The sequence below is a fragment of the Oncorhynchus kisutch genome, linkage group LG22 (genome assembly GCF_002021735.2).
Source record: "Oncorhynchus kisutch isolate 150728-3 linkage group LG22, Okis_V2, whole genome shotgun sequence".
In the NCBI taxonomy this organism is placed as follows: domain Eukaryota; kingdom Metazoa; phylum Chordata; class Actinopteri; order Salmoniformes; family Salmonidae; genus Oncorhynchus; species Oncorhynchus kisutch.
In genome coordinates this window covers 32,255,997-32,277,994 of record NC_034195.2, presented here as the reverse complement: position 1 = coordinate 32,277,994, position 21,998 = coordinate 32,255,997, and the positions used below count along the sequence as shown (strand labels likewise).

Here is a 21,998-nt window from a genome sequence, read left to right as displayed (position 1 = left end):
GGTGAAACAGGTGAGAAAGAAGGTGAGGTATAGGGTGAAACAGGTGAGATAGAAGGTGAGGAATAGGGTGAAACAGGTGAGATTGAAGGTGAGGTATAGGGTGAAACAGGTGAGATAGAAGGTGAGGTATAGGGTGAAACAGGTGAGATAGGGTTGAGACAGGTGGGATAGGGGGTGAGGTATGGTGTGAGACAGGTGGGATAGGGGGTGAGGTATGTGGTGAGACAGGTGGGATAGGGGTGAGGTATGGGGTGAGATAGAAGGTGAGGTATGGGGTGAGACAGGTGGGATAGAGGGTGAGGTATGGGTTGAGATAGAAGGTGAGGTATAGGGTGAGACAGGTGGGATAGGAGTATAGGATGAGACAGGTGAGATAGAAGGTGAGGTATGGGGTGAGACAGGTGGGATAGGGGGTGAGTTGTCTCACCGGTGTTCTGTCTGTCTCCTGTCAAGATTCTGATTGGTCCAGCCAGTCTAACCCTGACAGCAGGTCAGCCCCCCTAAATCTAACAGCCAATCACTGGAGAGTACTTGGGGAATGGAACTCATGGAACACTAGAACAGATACAATACAAGCAAATGAGAAAGACAGAAAATAATATAAATCAATGTAAACAAATAAAACAGTTTTTTTCTCTGATTTGTAGCTTTTCAGCATAAATAAAGTGTTGTTGTGAGCAGGTAGGATTTACTCCTGCTGGAAGTGTCTAACATTTCTGTTCTAAAATAGACCTGTGCATGTTTGTACTATAAGAGAGAGATCGAGAGGCAGGCAGATAAAGATGAAGAGAGATCTCTCTCCGGGATTTGTTTGTAGAGCCAGTACAGCAGGGATCATCAACTTGATTGGAGCTCCCGAGTGGCGCAGCGGTCTAAGGCACTGCATCTCTGTGCTAGAGGCGTCACTACAGAACCTGGTTCGATTCCAGGCTGTATTACAATCAGCTGTGATTGTAGGGCGGTGTACAATTGGCCCAGCGTTGTTTGGGTTTGGCTGGGGTAGGCCTTCATTGTAAATAAAATGTTGTTCTTAACTGACTTTCCTAGTTAAATAAAGATAAACTAGATTTAGCCTTGGGCTGATTTTTTTCTTGAGTGGATGGTCACGGGGCCGCAACATAATTTCAAATCATTTGTACACTGTAAATGGACTGTAAGAAGCCCAAACAGGTATAATATTTGACTAAAACATAAACATTTCAAAACTTGCTTCCATTTGTCCACCCTGCATCCCACTGCTGAGGCTAAGCAGGGTCGGTCCTAGTCAGTCCCTGGATGGGAGACCACCCTGCATCCCACTGCTGAGGCTAAGCAGGGTCGGTCCTAGTCAGTCCCTGGATGGGAGACCACCCTGCATCCCACTGCTGGGGCTAAGCAGGGTCGGTCCTAGTCAGTCCCTGGATGGGAGACCACCCTGCATCCCACTGCTGAGGCTAAGCAGGGTCGGTCCTAGTCAGTCCCTGGATGGGAGACCACCCTGCATCCCACTGCTGGGGCTAAGCAGGGTCGGTCCTAGTCAGTCCCTGGATGGGAGACCACCCTGCATCCCACTGCTGGGGCTAAGCAGGGTCGGTCCTAGTCAGTCCCTGGATGGGAGACCAACCTGCATCCCACTGCTGAGGCTAAGCAGGGTCGGTCCTAGTCAGTCCCTGGATGGGAGACCACCCTGCATCCCACTGCTGGGGCTAAGCAGGGTCGGTCCTAGTCAGTCCCTGGATGGGAGACCACCCTGCATCCCACTGCTGGGGCTAAGCAGGGTCGGTCCTAGTCAGTCCCTGGATGGGAGACCACCCTGCATCCCACTGCTGAGGCTAAGCAGGGTCGGTCCTAGTCAGTCCCTGGATGGGAGACCACCCTGCATCCCACTGCTGAGGCTAAGCAGGGTCGGTCCTAGTCAGTCCCTGGATGGGAGACCACCCTGCATCCCACTGCTGAGGCTAAGCAGGGTCGGTCCTAGTCAGTCCCTGGATGGGAGACCACCCTGCATCCCACTGCTGAGGCTAAGCAGGGTCGGTCCTAGTCAGTCCCTGGATGGGAGACCACCCTGCATCCCACTGCTGAGGCTAAGCAGGGTCGGTCCTAGTCAGTCCCTGGATGGGAGACCACCCTGCATCCCACTGCTGAAGCTAAGCAGGGTCGGTCCTAGTCAGTCCCTGGATGGGAGACCACCCTGCATCCCACTGCTGAGGCTAAGCAGGGTCGGTCCTAGTCAGTCCCTGGATGGGAGACCACCCTGCATCCCACTGCTGGGGCTAAGCAGGGTCGGTCCTAGTCAGTCCCTGGATGGGAGACCACCCTGCATCCCACTGCTGAGGCTAAGCAGGGTCGGTCCTAGTCAGTCCCTGGATGGGAGACCACCCTGCATCCCACTGCTGAGGCTAAGCAGGGTCGGTCCTAGTCAGTCCCTGGATGGGAGACCACCCTGCATCCCACTGCTGAGGCTAAGCAGGGTCGGTCCTAGTCAGTCCCTGGATGGGAGACCACCCTGCATCCCACTGCTGAGGCTAAGCAGGGTCGGTCCTAGTCAGTCCCTGGATGGGAGACCACCCTGCATCCCACTGCTGAGGCTAAGCAGGGTCGGTCCTAGTCAGTCCCTGGATGGGAGACCACCCTGCATCCCACTGCTGAGGCTAAGCAGGGTCGGTCCTAGTCAGTCCCTGGATGGGAGACCACCCTGCATCCCACTGCTGAGGCTAAGCAGGGTCGGTCCTAGTCAGTCCCTGGATGGGAGACCACCCTGCATCCCACTGCTGAAGCTAAGCAGGGTCGGTCCTAGTCAGTCCCTGGATGGGAGACCACCCTGCATCCCACTGCTGGGGCTAAGCAGGGTCGGTCCTAGTCAGTCCCTGGATGGGAGACCACCCTGCATCCCACTGCTGAAGCTAAGCAGGGTCGGTCCTAGTCAGTCCCTGGATGGGAGACCACCCTGCATCCCACTGCTGAGGCTAAGCAGGGTCGGTCCTAGTCAGTCCCTGGATGGGAGACCACCCTGCATCCCACTGCTGAGGCTAAGCAGGGTCGGTCCTAGTCAGTCCCTGGATGGGAGACCACCCTGCATCCCACTGCTGAGGCTAAGCAGGGTCGGTCCTAGTCAGTCCCTGGATGGGAGACCACCCTGCATCCCACTGCTGAGGCTAAGCAGGGTCGGTCCTAGTCAGTCCCTGGATGGGAGACCACCCTGCATCCCACTGCTGAGGCTAAGCAGGGTCGGTCCTAGTCAGTCCCTGGATGGGAGACCACCCTGCATCCCACTGCTGAGGCTAAGCAGGGTCGGTCCTAGTCAGTCCCTGGATGGGAGACCACCCTGCATCCCACTGCTGAGGCTAAGCAGGGTCGGTCCTAGTCAGTCCCTGGATGGGAGACCACCCTGCATCCCACTGCTGAAGCTAAGCAGGGTCGGTCCTAGTCAGTCCCTGGATGGGAGACCACCCTGCATCCCACTGCTGAGGCTAAGCAGGGTCGGTCCTAGTCAGTCCCTGGATGGGAGACCACCCTGCATCCCACTGCTGAAGCTAAGCAGGGTCGGTCCTAGTCAGTCCCTGGATGGGAGACCACCCTGCATCCCACTGCTGAAGCTAAGCAGGGTCGGTCCTAGTCAGTCCCTGGATGGGAGACCACCCTGCATCCCACTGCTGAGGCTAAGCAGGGTCGGTCCTAGTCAGTCCCTGGATGGGAGACCACCCTGCATCCCACTGCTGAAGCTAAGCAGGGTCGGTCCTAGTCAGTCCCTGGATGGGAGACCACCCTGCATCCCACTGCTGAAGCTAAGCAGGGTCGGTCCTAGTCAGTCCCTGGATGGGAGACCACCCTGCATCCCACTGCTGAAGCTAAGCAGGGTCGGTCCTAGTCAGTCCCTGGATGGGAGACCACCCTGCATCCCACTGCTGAAGCTAAGCAGGGTCGGTCCTAGTCAGTCCCTGGATGGGAGACCACCCTGCATCCCACTGCTGAAGCTAAGCAGGGTCGGTCCTAGTCAGTCCCTGGATGGGAGACCACCCTGCATCCCACTGCTGAAGCTAAGCAGGGTCGGTCCTAGTCAGTCCCTGGATGGGAGACCACCCTGCATCCCACTGCTGAGGCTAAGCAGGGTCGGTCCTAGTCAGTCCCTGGATGGGAGACCACCCTGCATCCCACTGCTGAGGCTAAGCAGGGTCGGTCCTAGTCAGTCCCTGGATGGGAGACCACCCTGCATCCCACTGCTGGCTTGCCTCTGAAGCTAAGCAGGGTCGGTCCTAGTCAGTCCCTGGATGGGAGACCACCCTGCATCCCACTGCTGGCTTGCCTCTGAAGCTAAGCAGGGTCGGTCCTAGTCAGTCCCTGGATGGGAGACCACCCTGCATCCCACTGCTGAAGCTAAGCAGGGTCGGTCCTAGTCAGTCCCTGGATGGGAGACCACCCTGCATCCCACTGCTGAGGCTAAGCAGGGTCGGTCCTAGTCAGTCCCTGGATGGGAGACCACCCTGCATCCCACTGCTGGGGCTAAGCAGGGTCGGTCCTAGTCAGTCCCTGGATGGGAGACCACCCTGCATCCCACTGCTGAGGCTAAGCAGGGTCGGTCCTAGTCAGTCCCTGGATGGGAGACCACCCTGCATCCCACTGCTGAGGCTAAGCAGGGTCGGTCCTAGTCAGTCCCTGGATGGGAGACCACCCTGCATCCCACTGCTGAGGCTAAGCAGGGTCGGTCCTAGTCAGTCCCTGGATGGGAGACCACCCTGCATCCCACTGCTGAGGCTAAGCAGGGTCGGTCCTAGTCAGTCCCTGGATGGGAGACCACCCTGCATCCCACTGCTGAGGCTAAGCAGGGTCGGTCCTAGTCAGTCCCTGGATGGGAGACCACCCTGCATCCCACTGCTGAGGCTAAGCAGGGTCGGTCCTAGTCAGTCCCTGGATGGGAGACCACCCTGCATCCCACTGCTGAGGCTAAGCAGGGTCGGTCCTAGTCAGTCCCTGGATGGGAGACCACCCTGCATCCCACTGCTGAAGCTAAGCAGGGTCGGTCCTAGTCAGTCCCTGGATGGGAGACCACCCTGCATCCCACTGCTGGGGCTAAGCAGGGTCGGTCCTAGTCAGTCCCTGGATGGGAGACCACCCTGCATCCCACTGCTGAAGCTAAGCAGGGTCGGTCCTAGTCAGTCCCTGGATGGGAGACCACCCTGCATCCCACTGCTGAGGCTAAGCAGGGTCGGTCCTAGTCAGTCCCTGGATGGGAGACCACCCTGCATCCCACTGCTGAGGCTAAGCAGGGTCGGTCCTAGTCAGTCCCTGGATGGGAGACCACCCTGCATCCCACTGCTGAGGCTAAGCAGGGTCGGTCCTAGTCAGTCCCTGGATGGGAGACCACCCTGCATCCCACTGCTGAGGCTAAGCAGGGTCGGTCCTAGTCAGTCCCTGGATGGGAGACCACCCTGCATCCCACTGCTGAGGCTAAGCAGGGTCGGTCCTAGTCAGTCCCTGGATGGGAGACCACCCTGCATCCCACTGCTGAGGCTAAGCAGGGTCGGTCCTAGTCAGTCCCTGGATGGGAGACCACCCTGCATCCCACTGCTGAGGCTAAGCAGGGTCGGTCCTAGTCAGTCCCTGGATGGGAGACCACCCTGCATCCCACTGCTGAAGCTAAGCAGGGTCGGTCCTAGTCAGTCCCTGGATGGGAGACCACCCTGCATCCCACTGCTGAGGCTAAGCAGGGTCGGTCCTAGTCAGTCCCTGGATGGGAGACCACCCTGCATCCCACTGCTGAAGCTAAGCAGGGTCGGTCCTAGTCAGTCCCTGGATGGGAGACCACCCTGCATCCCACTGCTGAAGCTAAGCAGGGTCGGTCCTAGTCAGTCCCTGGATGGGAGACCACCCTGCATCCCACTGCTGAGGCTAAGCAGGGTCGGTCCTAGTCAGTCCCTGGATGGGAGACCACCCTGCATCCCACTGCTGAAGCTAAGCAGGGTCGGTCCTAGTCAGTCCCTGGATGGGAGACCACCCTGCATCCCACTGCTGAAGCTAAGCAGGGTCGGTCCTAGTCAGTCCCTGGATGGGAGACCACCCTGCATCCCACTGCTGAAGCTAAGCAGGGTCGGTCCTAGTCAGTCCCTGGATGGGAGACCACCCTGCATCCCACTGCTGAAGCTAAGCAGGGTCGGTCCTAGTCAGTCCCTGGATGGGAGACCACCCTGCATCCCACTGCTGAAGCTAAGCAGGGTCGGTCCTAGTCAGTCCCTGGATGGGAGACCACCCTGCATCCCACTGCTGAAGCTAAGCAGGGTCGGTCCTAGTCAGTCCCTGGATGGGAGACCACCCTGCATCCCACTGCTGAGGCTAAGCAGGGTCGGTCCTAGTCAGTCCCTGGATGGGAGACCACCCTGCATCCCACTGCTGAGGCTAAGCAGGGTCGGTCCTAGTCAGTCCCTGGATGGGAGACCACCCTGCATCCCACTGCTGGCTTGCCTCTGAAGCTAAGCAGGGTCGGTCCTAGTCAGTCCCTGGATGGGAGACCACCCTGCATCCCACTGCTGGCTTGCCTCTGAAGCTAAGCAGGGTCGGTCCTAGTCAGTCCCTGGATGGGAGACCACCCTGCATCCCACTGCTGGCTTGCCTCTGAAGCTAAGCAGGGTCGGTCCTAGTCAGTCCCTGGATGGGAGACCACCCTGCATCCCACTGCTGGCTTGCCTCTGAAGCTAAGCAGGGTCGGTCCTAGTCAGTCCCTGGATGGGAGACCACCCTGCATCCCACTGCTGGCTTGCCTCTGAAGCTAAGCAGGGTCGGTCCTAGTCAGTCCCTGGATGGGAGACCACCCTGCATCCCACTGCTGGCTTGCCATCGAAGCTAAGCAGGGTCGGTCCTAGTCAGTCCCTGGATGGGAGACCACCCTGCATCCCACTGCTGGCTTGCCTCTGAAGCTAAGCAGGGTCGGTCCTAGTCAGTCCCTGGATGGGAGACCACCCTGCATCCCACTGCTGAGGCTAAGCAGGGTCGGTCCTAGTCAGTCCCTGGATGGGAGACCACCCTGCATCCCACTGCTGAGGCTAAGCAGGGTCGGTCCTAGTCAGTCCCTGGATGGGAGACCACCCTGCATCCCACTGCTGGCTTGCCTCTGAAGCTAAGCAGGGTCGGTCCTAGTCAGTCCCTGGATGGGAGACCACCCTGCATCCCACTGCTGGCTTGCCTCTGAAGCTAAGCAGAGTCGGTCCTAGTCAGTCCCTGGATGGGAGACTACCCTGCATCCCACTGCTGGCTTGCCTCTGAAGCTAAGCAGGGTCGGTCCTAGTCAGTCCCTGGATGGGAGACCACCCTGCATCCCACTGCTGGCTTGCCTCTGAAGCTAAGCAGGGTCGGTCCTAGTCAGTCCCTGGATGGGAGACCACCCTGCATCCCACTGCTGGCTTGCCTCTGAAGCTAAGCAGGGTCGGTCCTAGTCAGTCCCTGGATGGGAGACCACCCTGCATCCCACTGCTGGCTTGCCTCTGAAGCTAAGCAGGGTCGGTCCTAGTCAGTCCCTGGATGGGAGACCACCCTGCATCCCACTGCTGGCTTGCCTCTGAAGCTAAGCAGGGTCGGTCCTAGTCAGTCCCTGGATGGGAGACCACCCTGCATCCCACTGCTGGCTTGCCTCTGAAGCTAAGCAGGGTCGGTCCTAGTCAGTCCCTGGATGGGAGACCACCCTGCATCCCACTGCTGGCTTGCCTCTGAAGCTAAGCAGGGTCGGTCCTAGTCAGTCCCTGGATGGGAGACCACCCTGCATCCCACTGCTGGCTTGCCTCTGAAGCTAAGCAGGGTCGGTCCTAGTCAGTCCCTGGATGGGAGACCACCCTGCATCCCACTGCTGGCTTGCCTCTGAAGCTAAGCAGGGTCGGTCCTAGTCAGTCCCTGGATGGGAGACCACCCTGCATCCCACTGCTGGCTTGCCTCTGAAGCTAAGCAGGGTCGGTCCTAGTCAGTCCCTGGATGGGAGACCACCCTGCATCCCACTGCTGGCTTGCCTCTGAAGCTAAGCAGGGTCGGTCCTAGTCAGTCCCTGGATGGGAGACCACCCTGCATCCCACTGCTGGCTTGCCTCTGAAGCTAAGCAGGGTCGGTCCTAGTCAGTCCCTGGATGGGAGACCACCCTGCATCCCACTGCTGGCTTGCCTCTGAAGCTAAGCAGGGTCGGTCCTAGTCAGTCCCTGGATGGGAGACCACCCTGCATCCCACTGCTGGCTTGCCTCTGAAGCTAAGCAGGGTCGGTCCTAGTCAGTCCCTGGATGGGAGACCACCCTGCATCCCACTGCTGGCTTGCCTCTGAAGCTAAGCAGGGTCGGTCCTAGTCAGTCCCTGGATGGGAGACCACCCTGCATCCCACTGCTGGCTTGCCTCTGAGGCTAAGCAGGGTCGGTCCTAGTCAGTCCCTGGATGGGAGACCACCCTGCATCCCACTGCTGGCTTGCCTCTGAAGCTAAGCAGGGTCGGTCCTAGTCAGTCCCTGGATGGGAGACCACCCTGCATCCCACTGCTGGCTTGCCTCTGAAGCTAAGCAGGGTCGGTCCTAGTCAGTCCCTGGATGGGAGACCACCCTGCATCCCACTGCTGGCTTGCCTCTGAAACATAGCAGGGTCGGTCCTAGTCAGTCCCTGAATGGGAGACCACCCTGCATCCCACTGCTGGCTTGCCTCTGAAGCTAAGCAGGGTCGGTCCTAGTCAGTCCCTGGATGGGAGACCACCCTGCATCCCACTGCTGGCTTGCCTCTGAAGCTAAGCAGGGTCGGTCCTAGTCAGTCCCTGGATGGGAGACCAGATGCTGCTGGAAGTGGTGTTGGAGGCACTCTTTCATCTGGTCGATTAAAAAAGATCCCAATGCCCCAGAACAGTGATTGGGACATTGCCCTGTATAGGGTGCTGTATTTCGGATGCGATGTTAAACGGGTTTCCTGACTCTCTGTGGTCACTTATTGTAAGAGTAGGGTTGTTAACCCTGGTGTCCTGGCAAAATGTCCAATTTGGCCCCCATACCATCATGGCCACTTAATCATCCCCAGCTTACAATTGGCTCGTTCATCCTTCCTCCTCTCACCTGTAACTATTAACCAGGTCATAGCTGTAAATGAGAATGTGTTACCTGAATGAATAAAATGGTATACAATCACATATATCTCTCTGTTATGCGTGTGAATACTTTGTAACAGATTTCCAAAATTTAAATCACTTGTAGTTGATTTACTGGTGTTTTTACAGTCTTGAATGTTCAACAATTAAAAAATAATAATACAAAATGGTTTTATCTGAAAACTTCCAAATTCGGCATGCGGGCCGCCATTTGGGGAACCCTGCTGTACATACAGTATGTTCACACAGTGTGCCAAAAGTGAGTGCCCTCACACCTCTCTCTCACTCGCTCCACCTCCCTCATGTCTGTTCTCTCTTTGTGCTGTATGTGTCAACCTTGACCCAGAGCAGTAGAGCAAGCACAGGAGCAGGGAAAGTGGAAGGGAGAAGGGGAGAAAGGAGAGAGAGAGGGGGAGGGGGAGGAAAAGTGAGATGGGCACAGTGCCCTGTTTATGTAAGATTTGAGCACACTTCTAAAATGTTCACTAACAGAACAGAGAGCGAAGCAGACAGGGAAAGGGATAGTTAACCCCTAAGTGTCTGTGACAACAGGAGCAGTTAAAGTAGTAAACCCAGTACTCAGCGTTTTAGTGCTTTACAACACACGCAGAATCTCTCTCTCTCTCTCTCTCTCTCTCTCTCTCTCTCTGATGTAGAGATTCCTCTGTTGCCTACCGATTAGCAGTATGTTTCTAATCATCTCCTCCTACCCTCCCTCCATCCATCCCTCCCTGCATCCGTTCTCATTGACATCATTATCAGAGACATCGACAGAGGGGAGGACTGGGAAACCAGAGTGCAGAGCTGCTGGGAATCACTTCCCCAATCATTAAAACCCTCTCTTCTCCATGGAATACCTGCCTGTTAAACACTGTGTGAGGGTGTGTGTGTATGTGCTCAATCGGAGCATGCATTAAAGGATTTGCTGTGGTCTATTAGGAGTGTGTGTTCCCTCTTCTCTCCCCCCACCTCTCTTTCCTTCCCCTCCTTTACATTCCTCTCTTATCTCCTCCCCTCCCCTCCTCTCCATCACCAGAACCTGTCCTATTTCCTGTCATGAAAGTTTTAGCCCTCATTTAAAAACCAATGGCCAGGCTGATTCTCTGTATATAACCTGCCTGCTTGGCCCTGCTGATTACACCAGGTCTGAGGGAACTGATACAGGCAATGCAGTGGTCAGCCTTGGTTTAGCCAGCCAGCAATGAACAGTAGCTTTATTACATCAATTCACTGAGTACGGTTACTGTACATGCACACAATAATACAATTATTGTGAATAGCCAGATTAATATAATAGTTTGATTTAAACATTTATATGCTTTCCTAATAATTTACATGGACACATCTGAAATCAGTAGAATGTAGAAAATGTAGAAAATTGCCAAGCAAAAGAAACATTCTACCACATCGCCATTATATTTTTGTGAAGCCTATTTGATTCTGAGTTGGGACATATGCATTTTGTATTTGAAAACTATTTCTAAGATGCATACATTCACTTCACTCGCGCTAAAGAGGGAGGCTTGTTCGGCTGGTGCTGGCACTTGCGCAGATCAAATACACAAGCTGGACCTCTGATTAAGCTGTTTACATGTCCTAATAATTCAAAAGATTGCTCAGAAAATCTGGTATTTTAACTGGTGTAAGCTTACTTCAAATGTGACCTTATGCCAATTATGATAAAAAGAGCAAGGTTTAACTATTGCATACCTGGCCAACGTGCAATCATTGGAAAACAAACTGTATGATCTACGATCAAGACTATCCTACCAACGGGACATTAAAAACTGTAATATCTTATGTTCCACCGAGACTTGGCTGAATGATGACACGAATAATATAGAGCTGGCTAACTTCTCCGTGTTTCGGCAGGACAGAGCAGCTACGTCTGGTAAGACGAGGGTCGGGGGTGTGTGTCTATTTGCCAATAACTGCTGGTCTGCGGTGTCTAATATTAAAGAAGTATCGAGGTATTGCTCGCTCCTAGAGGCGCTCCTAGTGGCCGGGGACTTTAATGCAGGCAAACTTAAATCCATTTTACCTCATTTCTACCAGAATGTCACGTGCAACCAGAGGAAAATAAACTCTAGACCACCTTTACTCCACACACAGAGACGCATACAAAGCTCCCTCTAAGCCTCCATTTGGAAAATCTGACCATAATTCTATCCTCCTGATTCCTGCTTACAAGCAAAAACTAAATCAGTACAAGTACAAGTGACTCGCTTAATACAGAAGTGGTCAGATGACGTGGATGCTACGCTACAGGACTGTTTTGCTAGCACAGACTGGAATATGTTCCGGGATTCATCCAATGGCATTGAGGAGTATACAGTCATCAGTCATCGACTTTATCAATAAGTGCATCAACGACTTTGTCCCCACAGTGACCGTACGTGCATTTCCCAACCAGAAGCCATGGATTACCGGCAGCATCCGCATCGAGCTAAAGGTCAGCGCTGCCATAAATAACCTTTTATGCTCGCTTCCAGGAAAGCAACACTGAAGCGTGCATGTGAGCACCAGCTGTTCCGGACGACTGTGTGATCATGCTCTCCGTAGCCGATGTGAGCAAGACCTTTAAACAGGTCAACATTCACAAAGCCCCTGGGCCAGACGGATTACCAGCATGTGTACTCAAAGCATGCGTGGACAAACTGGCAAGTGTCTTCACTGACATTTTCAAACTCTCCCTGGCCGAGTCTGGAATACATACATGTTTCAAATAGACCACCATAGTCCCTGTGCCCAAGAAATCAAAGGTAAACTTCCTAAATGACTACCGACCGTAGCACTCACGTCTGTAGCCATGAAGTGTTTTGAAAGGTTGGTCATGGCTCATATCAACACCATCATGCCAGAAACCCTAGACCCACTCCAATTCGCATACCGCCCCAACAGATCCACAGATGACGCAATCTCAATCGCACTGCCCTTTCCCAACTGGACAAAAGGAACACCTATGTGAGAATGCTGATCATTGACTACAGCTCAGTGTTCAACACCATAGTGCCCACAAAGCTAATCACTAAGATAAGGAGCCTGGTACTAAACAACTCCCTCTGCAACTGGATCCTGGACTTCCTGACAGGCCGCCCCCAGGTGGTAAGGGTAGGCAACAACACATCTGCCATGCTGATCCTCAATACTGGGGTCTCTCAGGAGTGCGTGCTCAGTCCCCTCCTGTATTCCCTGTTCACCTACGACTGCGTGGCCAAGTACGACTCCAACACCATCATTAAGTTTGCTGACGACACAACAGTGGTAGGCCTGATCACCGACAACGATGAGACAGCCTATAGGGAGGAGGTCAGAGACCTGGCAGTGTGGTGCCAGGACAACAACCTCTCACTCAATGTGAGCAAGACAAAGGAGCTGATCATGAACTATACGAAAAGGAGGGCTGAACAGGCCCAAATGAACAACTTAACAATGACAGGACTGAAGTGGAGTGGGTTGAGTGTTTCAAGTTCCTTGGTGTACACATCACCAAAAAACTATCATAGTCCAAACACCAAAACAGTTGTGGTGAGGGCACGACAACACCTTGTCCCCCTCAGGAGACTGAAAAGATTTGGCATGGGTCCCCAGATCCTCAAAAAGTTCTACAGCTGCACCATTGAGAGCATCCTGACCAGTTGCATCAACGCCTGGTATGGCAACTGCTCGGCATCTGACCGTAAGACGCTACAGAGGGTAATGCGTAAGGCCAGGTACATCACCGGGGCCAAGCTTCCTGATATCCAAAACCTATAGACTAGGCGGTGTCAGAGGAAGGCCCTAAAAATTGTCAAAGACTCCAGTCACCCAAGTCATAGACTGTTCTCTCTGCTACCACACAGCAGTGGTACCGGAGCATCAAGTCTAGGACCAAAGGCCTCCCCCCTTTTGTTTTCACACTGCTGCTACTCACTGTCTATTATCTATGCATAGTCACTTTACAAATTATCTCAACTAACCTGAACCCCTGCACATTGACATGGTACAGGCACCCCCTTTATATAAACTCGTTACTGTCGTACATTTCTTGTGTTACTTTTGTTTGATTGATTAGATTTTTTAAACGTTAGTTTATTTAGTAAATATTTTTTAAACTCTATTCCTTTAACTGCATTGTTGGTTAAGGGCTTGTAAAGTAAGCATTTCACGGTAAGGTTGTATTCGGCGCATGTGACAAATACAATTTGATTTGATTTGATTTACTTGGCCTACTGCCATAATCAGTTTAATATCAAAATATTAGTGTGCATGTAAATGTACTCACAGTCTACAAATGCAATCACTTTTACCAAAATAAATCAGGGACAAGTGAGAATAGTACAAATTCCAGAGGCTATTTAGAAAGACACAGTGGCTTTGTTTACAGTAATGTACAATAGCTGTAAAATATTGCATGCTAGCAGAAGAAAAGAGAGCCAACAGTTAAGAGCCATTATTCAGTCTGTAGGTCTTCTCTACTGTGTACAGGAAGGAATCTTTCTAGCTAGCATGTGCTGAGGAGGGGAGAGGGAGAAGCGTCAGTGATAAGTCAATCTAGCAGAGAGAGAGAGAGAGAGAGAGAGAGAGAGAGAAATAGGGAGTAAGTTGATGTAGACCGCACAACTGATATATAGTCTCTGCGGCTGGCTCACTCTAACTATCCACCCAGATACATCTCTCTCTCTCTCTCTCTCTCTCTCTCTCTCTCTCTCTCTCTCTCTCTCTCTCTCTCTCTCTCTCTCTCTCTCTCTCTCTCTCTCTCAATTCAATTAAAATTTCAATTTGAGAGACTTTATTGACATGGGAAACTTATGTTTACATTGCCAAAGCAAGTGAAATAGATAATAAACAAATGTGCAATAAACAAAAATGAGCAGTAAACATTACACTCACACAAGTTCCAAATGAATAAAGACATTACAAATGTCATATTATGTCTATATACAGTGTAGTAACGATGTGCATATAGTTAAAGTACAAAAGGAAAAATAAATAAACATAAACATGGGTTGTATTTACAAATGGTGTTTGTTCTTCACCATTTTCTTGTGCCAACGGGTCACACATTTTGCTACTGTGATGGCACACTGTGGTATTTCACCCAATAGATATGGGAGTTTATCAAAATTGGATTTGTTTTTTGAATTCTTTGTGGGTCTATGAAATCTGAGGGAAATATGTGTCTCTAATATGGCCATACTGTCACGCCCTGGCCATAGAGAGTCTCTTTATTCTCTATTTTGGTTAGGTCAGAGTGTGACTAGGGTGGGCATTCTATGTCCTTTTTTCATGTTTTGTATTTCTATGTCTTGGCCTGGTATGGTTCTCAATCAGGGACAGCTGTCTATCGTTGTCTCTGATTGAGAACCATACTTAGGTACCCTTTTCCCCCACCTGTTTTGTGGGAAGTTAACTTTGTAGTTGTTCAGGGCACATAGCCCAAAGCTTCAGGGTTGTTTTTTTGGTTCTTCGTTTTGTCAGCGGCATTTTTAAATAAAGTTCAAATGTATGCTTACCATGCTGCACCTTGGTCCAGCCCTTCAGCCAGCCATGACACATACATCTGGCAGGAGGTTAGGAAGTGGAGGTCAGTTTCCAGCTAATTGTGTGGGCAGTGTGCACATACCCTGTCTTCTCTTGAGAGCCAGGTCTGCCTACGGCGGCCTTTCTCAATAGCAAGGCTATGCTCACTGAGTCTGTACACAGTCAAAGCTTTCTTTAAGTTTGGGTCAGTCACAGTGGTCAGGTATTCTGCCACTGTGTACTCTCTGTCTAGGGCCAAATGGCATTCTAGTTTGCTCTGTTTTTTTGTTAATTCTTTCCAATGTGTCAAGGAGTTCCCTTTTTTGTTTTCTCATGATTTGGTTGGGTCTAATTGTGTTGCTGTCCTGGGGCTTTGTGGGGTCTGTTTGTGTTTGTAAACAGAGCCCCAGGAACAGCTTGCTTAGTCTTCTCCAGGTTCATCTCTCTGTAGGGGTGATGGCTTTTTTATGGAATGTTTGGGAATCACTTCCTTTTAGGTGGTTATAGAATTGACCCTCTCTTTTCTGGATTTGGATCATTAGTGGGTATCGGCCCAATTCTGTTCTGCATGCATTATTTGGTGTTTTACATTGTACACAGAGATCTGCATGTGGACTCTCAATTTGGTATTTGTCCCATTTTGTGAATTCTTGATTGGTAAGTGGACCTCAGACCTCACAACCATAAAGGGCAATGTGTTCTATAACTGATTAAAGTATTTGTAGCCAGATCCTAATTGATATGTGGAATTCTCTGTCTCTTTCTCTCTATAATTCAGTTATCAAGAACACAAGCGAGAACATTAAATGAATGTACAATGAAATTACTATATTAATTTCATATTTTCTCTTAATTAACCACCCATGAATGAGTGATTTATAGTACATGTGATAAACACACAACACTTACTCATTTCATTCAAACACTGTATAAACCTTACTGCCAAAGTACTACTGTATCCTCAACACACAGTCATGATGCACCAACTCTAGTGGGTATATGAGTCCCTCTTTATCCCACACTGTAAAACACAAACTGTGACAAGAGTCTGCAGTGTGTAGTCCATACATCTTGTTACATTTACATGGAGTTAGTTCTCAGGGAGTGACCTTTTCATGCACCACACTATACATTGTTAAAATAATACATGAGGTGTCGTATCGGATAGGAAGACTTCTGTTTATATACCACACAGAGGGTGTGTGCGTGAGAGAGAGAGAGAGATGGGTCAATATAAAAAGCAACCAAGCGATATATAGTATGTGATCATATCAGAAAACACAGCCAAGTGCACACTGCACTAACGGGACATGCATCTGATTATCAGAGCCATTATGTGTGTGTCATACACAAAGGTGATGAGGGCAGATTCATGGAGGAGGAACGTGTGTGTATGTGCGTGCATGCATGCGTGTGTGTGTGTGTGTATGGGAACAGCAGAGTGTGTTCAGCACGAGCCTTTCGTTATTTATCTCTGTTTGTTAGTTAGTTCCCTTGCAGAGCTTAAAATGGATGTCAGGAAATAGAGGGAGAAAGATAGAATTCAGCAGTTTCCCTGCAGCCTGGTTATTTATCAAGATAACAAACAGGAGAAGGATGTGCGTGTGTGTGATTGTGTGTGTGTGTGTGCCTATGTTCATGTGTGTGTGCGTGTGTGTGTGCCCTGTGCTGGAGAGGGGAATAAACAGTTTCAGAAAGAGGGGCTGGACGGCTGCAGCTTGGATATGGATGCACAGAGACTAAAAAATAAATTTCTATGAAGAGAGATAGGTGACACACACACACACACACACACATAAACACACAATGATATGGATGCACTATATGCCAAGGTGCAAAGCTAACTTGCTAGAGCTGGGGAGACACTGCAGGGAAGAGAGGCGAGGGAGGAGAAGAGAGGAAGGAGGAGGAGACGTGTGTCAGTGTGTGTGTTTGAGGAGAGTACAAACAGAAGAAAAGAGGAGAGAGGGAGGAGGATGAGGGTACACTGTAGGCTAAAGGAAGACCCTAAGGCTAAAAACTATGATAGTTCAGGGGAAATACAATGCACTAACTCACAACTAATCACTGCATCTTGCTTAATCAAGCTGTGAACACACATTCACTACCTGAAGACGACAGTGTCTCTGAGGTGACTCCCCCCTCCTCTTCAACACACACCTCACGCAACACTCATGTACGCTGCACGCACTGTACCGAAGACTAATTAAGATACATCTGAATAAAACAACTATATTTGGGCTCCGTACTCAAACGATTAGAAACATGGGAGGAGAGAGACACAGCATTGCACATTAACATCATTTGAAAGGAGAAGAGGGGCGATGTTAAAAAGCTTGGCTTATGGCATTGCTCTGAGATATTATGTATAATGTATATGCATGGATCTTACTGTCCAAGGAGACAAAGACAAATACTGCAATAATGAAGAAAAATACATACTGTATATACACACAGTCCCTCCTCACTTACACACACTTTGCTGTGTCTGTGTCCTCTAATAACCTGACCTGCCTGCTGGCAGCTTGGGAAGCACCACACACACACACACACACACACACACACACATTAACAACACACGCACACACACACACACACAGATACACAGATACACACACTCACACACACACACACACACACACACACACACACACACACACACACACACACACACACACACACACACACACACACACACACACACACACACACACACACCTGACGAGTAATATGCTCTATAGCTTAAGCCTGCTTCTAAAGATCGCCCTTTCTCCTTCCTCTCCCTCTCTCTCCTCTCTCCTTCCTCCATTCCCACCTCCCCTTTCCCCCAACCAGTGACCTCAGAATTCCTGACAGGCAAAAAATGCTGAAGTATGCAGGTGTCCTAATGTCACAGCCACACACGCGCGCACACACACACACACACACACACGCACACACACACACACACACACACACGCACACACACACACTCTCACACACACTCCCACACACACACACACACACACACACACACACACACACACACACACACACACACACACACACACACACACACACACACACTCACTGCTTTGTAATATTTCACAAATGTATGTTAACCCTGTCACTGCCACACAATTCCTTAGTGTACACTTAACACACACAGAGCAACTGTGACACTGATGGTGTGTATGAGGACATGGTTTTACAGTGGTGACGAGTTGTCAGGCTGTGAGGGTGCTATCTCAGACTCAGTGCTATGTGAGGGTGCTATCTCAGACTCAGTGCTATGTGAGGGTGCTATCTCAGACTCAGTGCTATGTGAGGGTGATACTTCACATTGACCAGGCCTTTAAGTAAGCTCTTCGATCCTACTGGAACAATAGTAAGGTCACTTTCTGCCTCCGCTCTCCCTATCTGCCTGCCTGCTTGACTACCTGTCTGTCTGGCTGCACCCACTGCCAGATCCCTTCATCCCTAATTATTTACTTCCCTTAGTCCTCCCTCTTACCCTCCATTGCTCCTTCCACATTTCATCCTTCAATGCCTGCTTGTCTGCCATGACAGTGAGGTTCCTCCATCCCTGCCTCTCTCCCTCTGTCTGTCCCTCGATCCCTCACTCTTCCCATACTCCCACCCGTCCATCTATCTGTCAATGTGATCCGTGGAGACAGGAGACTGAGACGCAGGTTCGAGGGTCAGCTGAGAGATGAAAGGTCGTGACCCTATCCTATGAGCACTAGGGTGCGAGAGAGGGCATGTCACTTTCCAGCCAGTACTGTAAGACACCAGACAGAGAACTGCATCCTGTCACAGACACAAGCCACAGAGACAAAAGCCTGTCAAAAACATGCAGTAGCAATCCTCAAAGAATAGCTAATGTACAGTCACTGTATATATCTGCAAATTGAGATCTGAGGGTTTTATTAGGAGATTTGTGTTTTAGTGAATCACAATATATAGAGGGTGAAAGACGTCCCAACAAGAAAGATGTCCTCCTGAACTTAGCCTAGCTGTATGGCACCTGTAGGGGAGAGTGGGGTAAGTTGAGCGATCTACATATATTTCAGGATATTGTGTATCCCTGGAAATAAGCAGATTTTATGTAAAAAATTTCAAAACATAGCTTCTCCAAAACAAGTGGTGACTTAGCACAACCCCAGATATGGGGTAAGTTGAGCTGCGGGACAGAGTAAGTTAAGCTGCCTACAAATGTCTTTACTGAATGAAATATTACCACTAACTTTTAAAACCATGTCTATCTTTATTTCCCAAACACAATTCAACACAATCACAATCACTTTTTTGTCTTTTAATCATTTTAAACATATTTTAACACCTAACACACCCTAAAAATACTTTTAACATAGGCCCTGTTGTTACCTCAAATCCCAGCAATAATGACATGCATTACACCTTGGCAGAAAACACTTTCATTTGCTCGACTTGCCATAGGCTCAACTTACCCCAAGGCAAACATTTGGACTATATCAGCCCAGACAGCTACAAGGATGCACTTTCATGTCAGGTTTAGGACCTCATATTGAAGCTTATAGAGACCCCAACTGATGTATAGAAACATTTTTAAATTATCTACTTTTTTTTTACCTAACCTGCTTACCACTTTTTCCATGTGTTTTCATCCTTCACAGACTCCATGAAATGAAGACCTCTTCCTAAATATTTAGTCAAATTATTAATTTTGTGTATGGTTTCCTAGAAAGAAGGGTGGCTCAACTTACCCCCATTAGCTCAACTTACCCCACTCTCCCATACAGCTAGCCCTGGCTTCCAGCAAAACCAGAACACACAGACTGTCAACACACAGCTTCACCAGAGGTACAGAAAACAGAGGCCAGCCTGGACTAGCTCACTGTATAGAGACACATTCAGAGGGTTACATACTGTGGTAAAATCAGCTAAAATTGAAACAAATCAACACAGAAAAGGTTCTGAGGTGAGGATGTGTGTTTCTATCACTCTGAAGATTGTGAACAATTTCTCCAAATAAATCAGCAAATGTAACCCCTACTAAAATGTGCAAAATAATTTTGCAAAATAGTGACACCATTTTACAAGAGAAACGGGCAATTATTTGGTAAATATTTTTTCAACGATCTTTATGGTCAATGAGTGTACAAAACTAAGTGTACAAAACATTAGGAACACCTTCCTAATATTGAGTTGAACCTCCTTTGCCCTCAGAACAGCCTCAATTCGTCGGGGCATAGACTACAAGGTGCCAAAAGCATTCCACACGGATCAAATCCAATCATATGTTATTTGTCACATGCGCCGAATTCAACAGGTAGACCTTACAGTGAAATGCTTACTTACAAGCCCTTAACCAACAATGCTTTAATAAGTTCTAAGAAAAAAACTAAAAGAAGTGTTAATTAAGTAAGAAATAGAAAATAAAAGGTAAAAAATGATTAAACAGCAGCAATAAAATAAGAATAGCGAGGCTATATACAGTGGGTACCGGTACAGACTCAATGTGCGGGGGCATCGGTTAGTCGAGGTATTTGAGGTAATATGTGAAGTTAAAGTGGCTATGCATAGATTATAAACAGTGAGTAGCAGCAGTATAAAAGAGGGGTCTGGGTAGCCCTTTGATTAGCTGTTCAGAAGTCGTATGGCTTGGGGGTAGAAGCTGTTAAGAAGCCTTTTGGACCTAGACTTGGTGCTCCGGTACCCGCTTGCCGTGCGGTAACAGAGAGAACAGTCTATGACTAGGGTGGTTGGATTCTTTGACCATTTTTAGGGCCTTACTCTGACACCGCCTGGTATAGAGGTCCTGGATGGCAGGAAGCTTGGCCCCAGTGATGTACTGGGCCATTGGCACTACCCTCTGTGATGCCTTGCGGTTGGAGGCCGAGCAGTTGCCATACTAGGCAGTGATGCTACCCGTCAGGATGCTCTCGATGGTGCAGCTGTAGAACCTTTTGAGGATCTGAGGACCCATGCCAAATCTTTTCAGTCTCCTGGGGTGAAATAGGCTTTGTCATGCCCTCCTCACGACTGTCTTGGTGTGTTTGGACCGTTGGTGATGTGGACACCAAGGAACTTGAAGCTCTCAACCTGTTTCACTACAGCCCTGTCGATGAGAATGGGGGCGTGCACGGTCCTCCTTCTCCTGTAGTCCACAATCATCTCCTTTGTCTTGATCACGTTGAGGGAGAGGTTGTTGTTCTGGCACCACACTGCCAGGTCTCTGACTTCCTCCCTATAGGCTGTCTCATCTTGGTCGTTGATCAGGCCTACTACCACCATTGTGTCATAGGCAAACTTGATGATGGTGTTGGAGTCGTGCCTGGCCATGCAGTCATGAGTGAACAGGGAGTACAGGAGGGGACTGAGCACGCACCCCTGAGGGCCCCTGTGTTGAGGATCAGCGTCTCGGATGTGTTGTTCCCTACCCTTATCACCTGGGGGCTGCACATCAGGAAGTCCAGGATCCAGTTGCAGAGGGAGGTGTTTAGTTGTTCATCTGTGGATCTGTTGGGGTGAGTATGCAAATTGGAGGTGGTATAGGGTTTCTGGGATAATGCTGTTGATGTGAGCCATGACCAGCCTTTCAAAGCACTTCATGGCTACAGACGTAAGTGCCATGGGTCGGTAGTCATTTAGGCAGGTTACCTTAGTCATGCTGGCCCATGTTGACTCCAATGCTTCCCACAGTTGTGTCAAATTCATAATGTTTTGTACACTCAGTGTATATCCTTCAGTATAATTGTACAATTGAACATAACAAGTATTACAAATAGCAACAATAAAAAAACTATAAAAAACTATGGTGAGCAGTGAACTGAAGAGGAAAGGAATGAGATGGCTGACGTTACCTTAGACTCCAGGTCAAGGGTCATGTGCAGGGTTCAGGGGTCACTATCACAGATGGAGGAACTTTTCTCGACGTCCTGAGGATAGTGATAATAAATGGAAGGATTAAAACACAGTAAAAAGGGCAGAACATTGTTTCACTAAAACATGCACTTAACTTCTATGAAAGGGAGAGAGAGAGAGAGAGAGAGAGGGAGAGAGAGAGAGAGAGAGGGAGAGAGAGAGAGAGAGAGAGAGAGAGAGAGAGAGAGAGGGAGAGAGAGAGAGAGAAAGGGAGAGAGTGAGAGAAAGGGGAGAGAGAGAGAGAGAGGGAGAGAGATGAGAGAGAGAGAGAGAGAGAGAGAAGGGAGAGAGAGAGAGAGAGAGAGGAGAGAGGGAGAGGGAGAGAGAGGAGAGAGAGAGGGAGAGAGAGAGAGAGGAGAGGGAGAGAGAGAGAGAGAGAGAGAGGGAGGAAGGAGAGAGAGAGAGAGAAGAGAAGAGAGAGAGAGAGAGAGAGAAGAGAGAGAGAGAGAGAGAGAGAGAAGAGGGAGAGAGAGAGAGAGGGAGAGAGGGAGAGAGGAGAGAGAGAGAGAGAGAGGAGAGGAGAGAGAGAGAGAGAGGGAGAGAGA

General features: G+C 50.0%; 1 protein-coding gene across 1 annotated transcript in view; it reads right to left on the bottom strand.

The window, feature by feature from the left end:
• LOC109867724 (transcription factor Maf) overlaps positions 1 to 21,998 on the bottom strand; it is a 91,440-nt gene that overhangs the window by 55,439 nt on the left and 14,003 nt on the right. The window contains exon 2 of the mRNA XM_031802168.1: positions 21,393 to 21,467. Within this exon, the coding sequence (XP_031658028.1) occupies positions 21,413 to 21,467 (55 nt within the window). The 3' untranslated portion in view covers positions 21,393 to 21,412. The remainder of the gene's footprint in view (positions 1 to 21,392; positions 21,468 to 21,998) is intronic.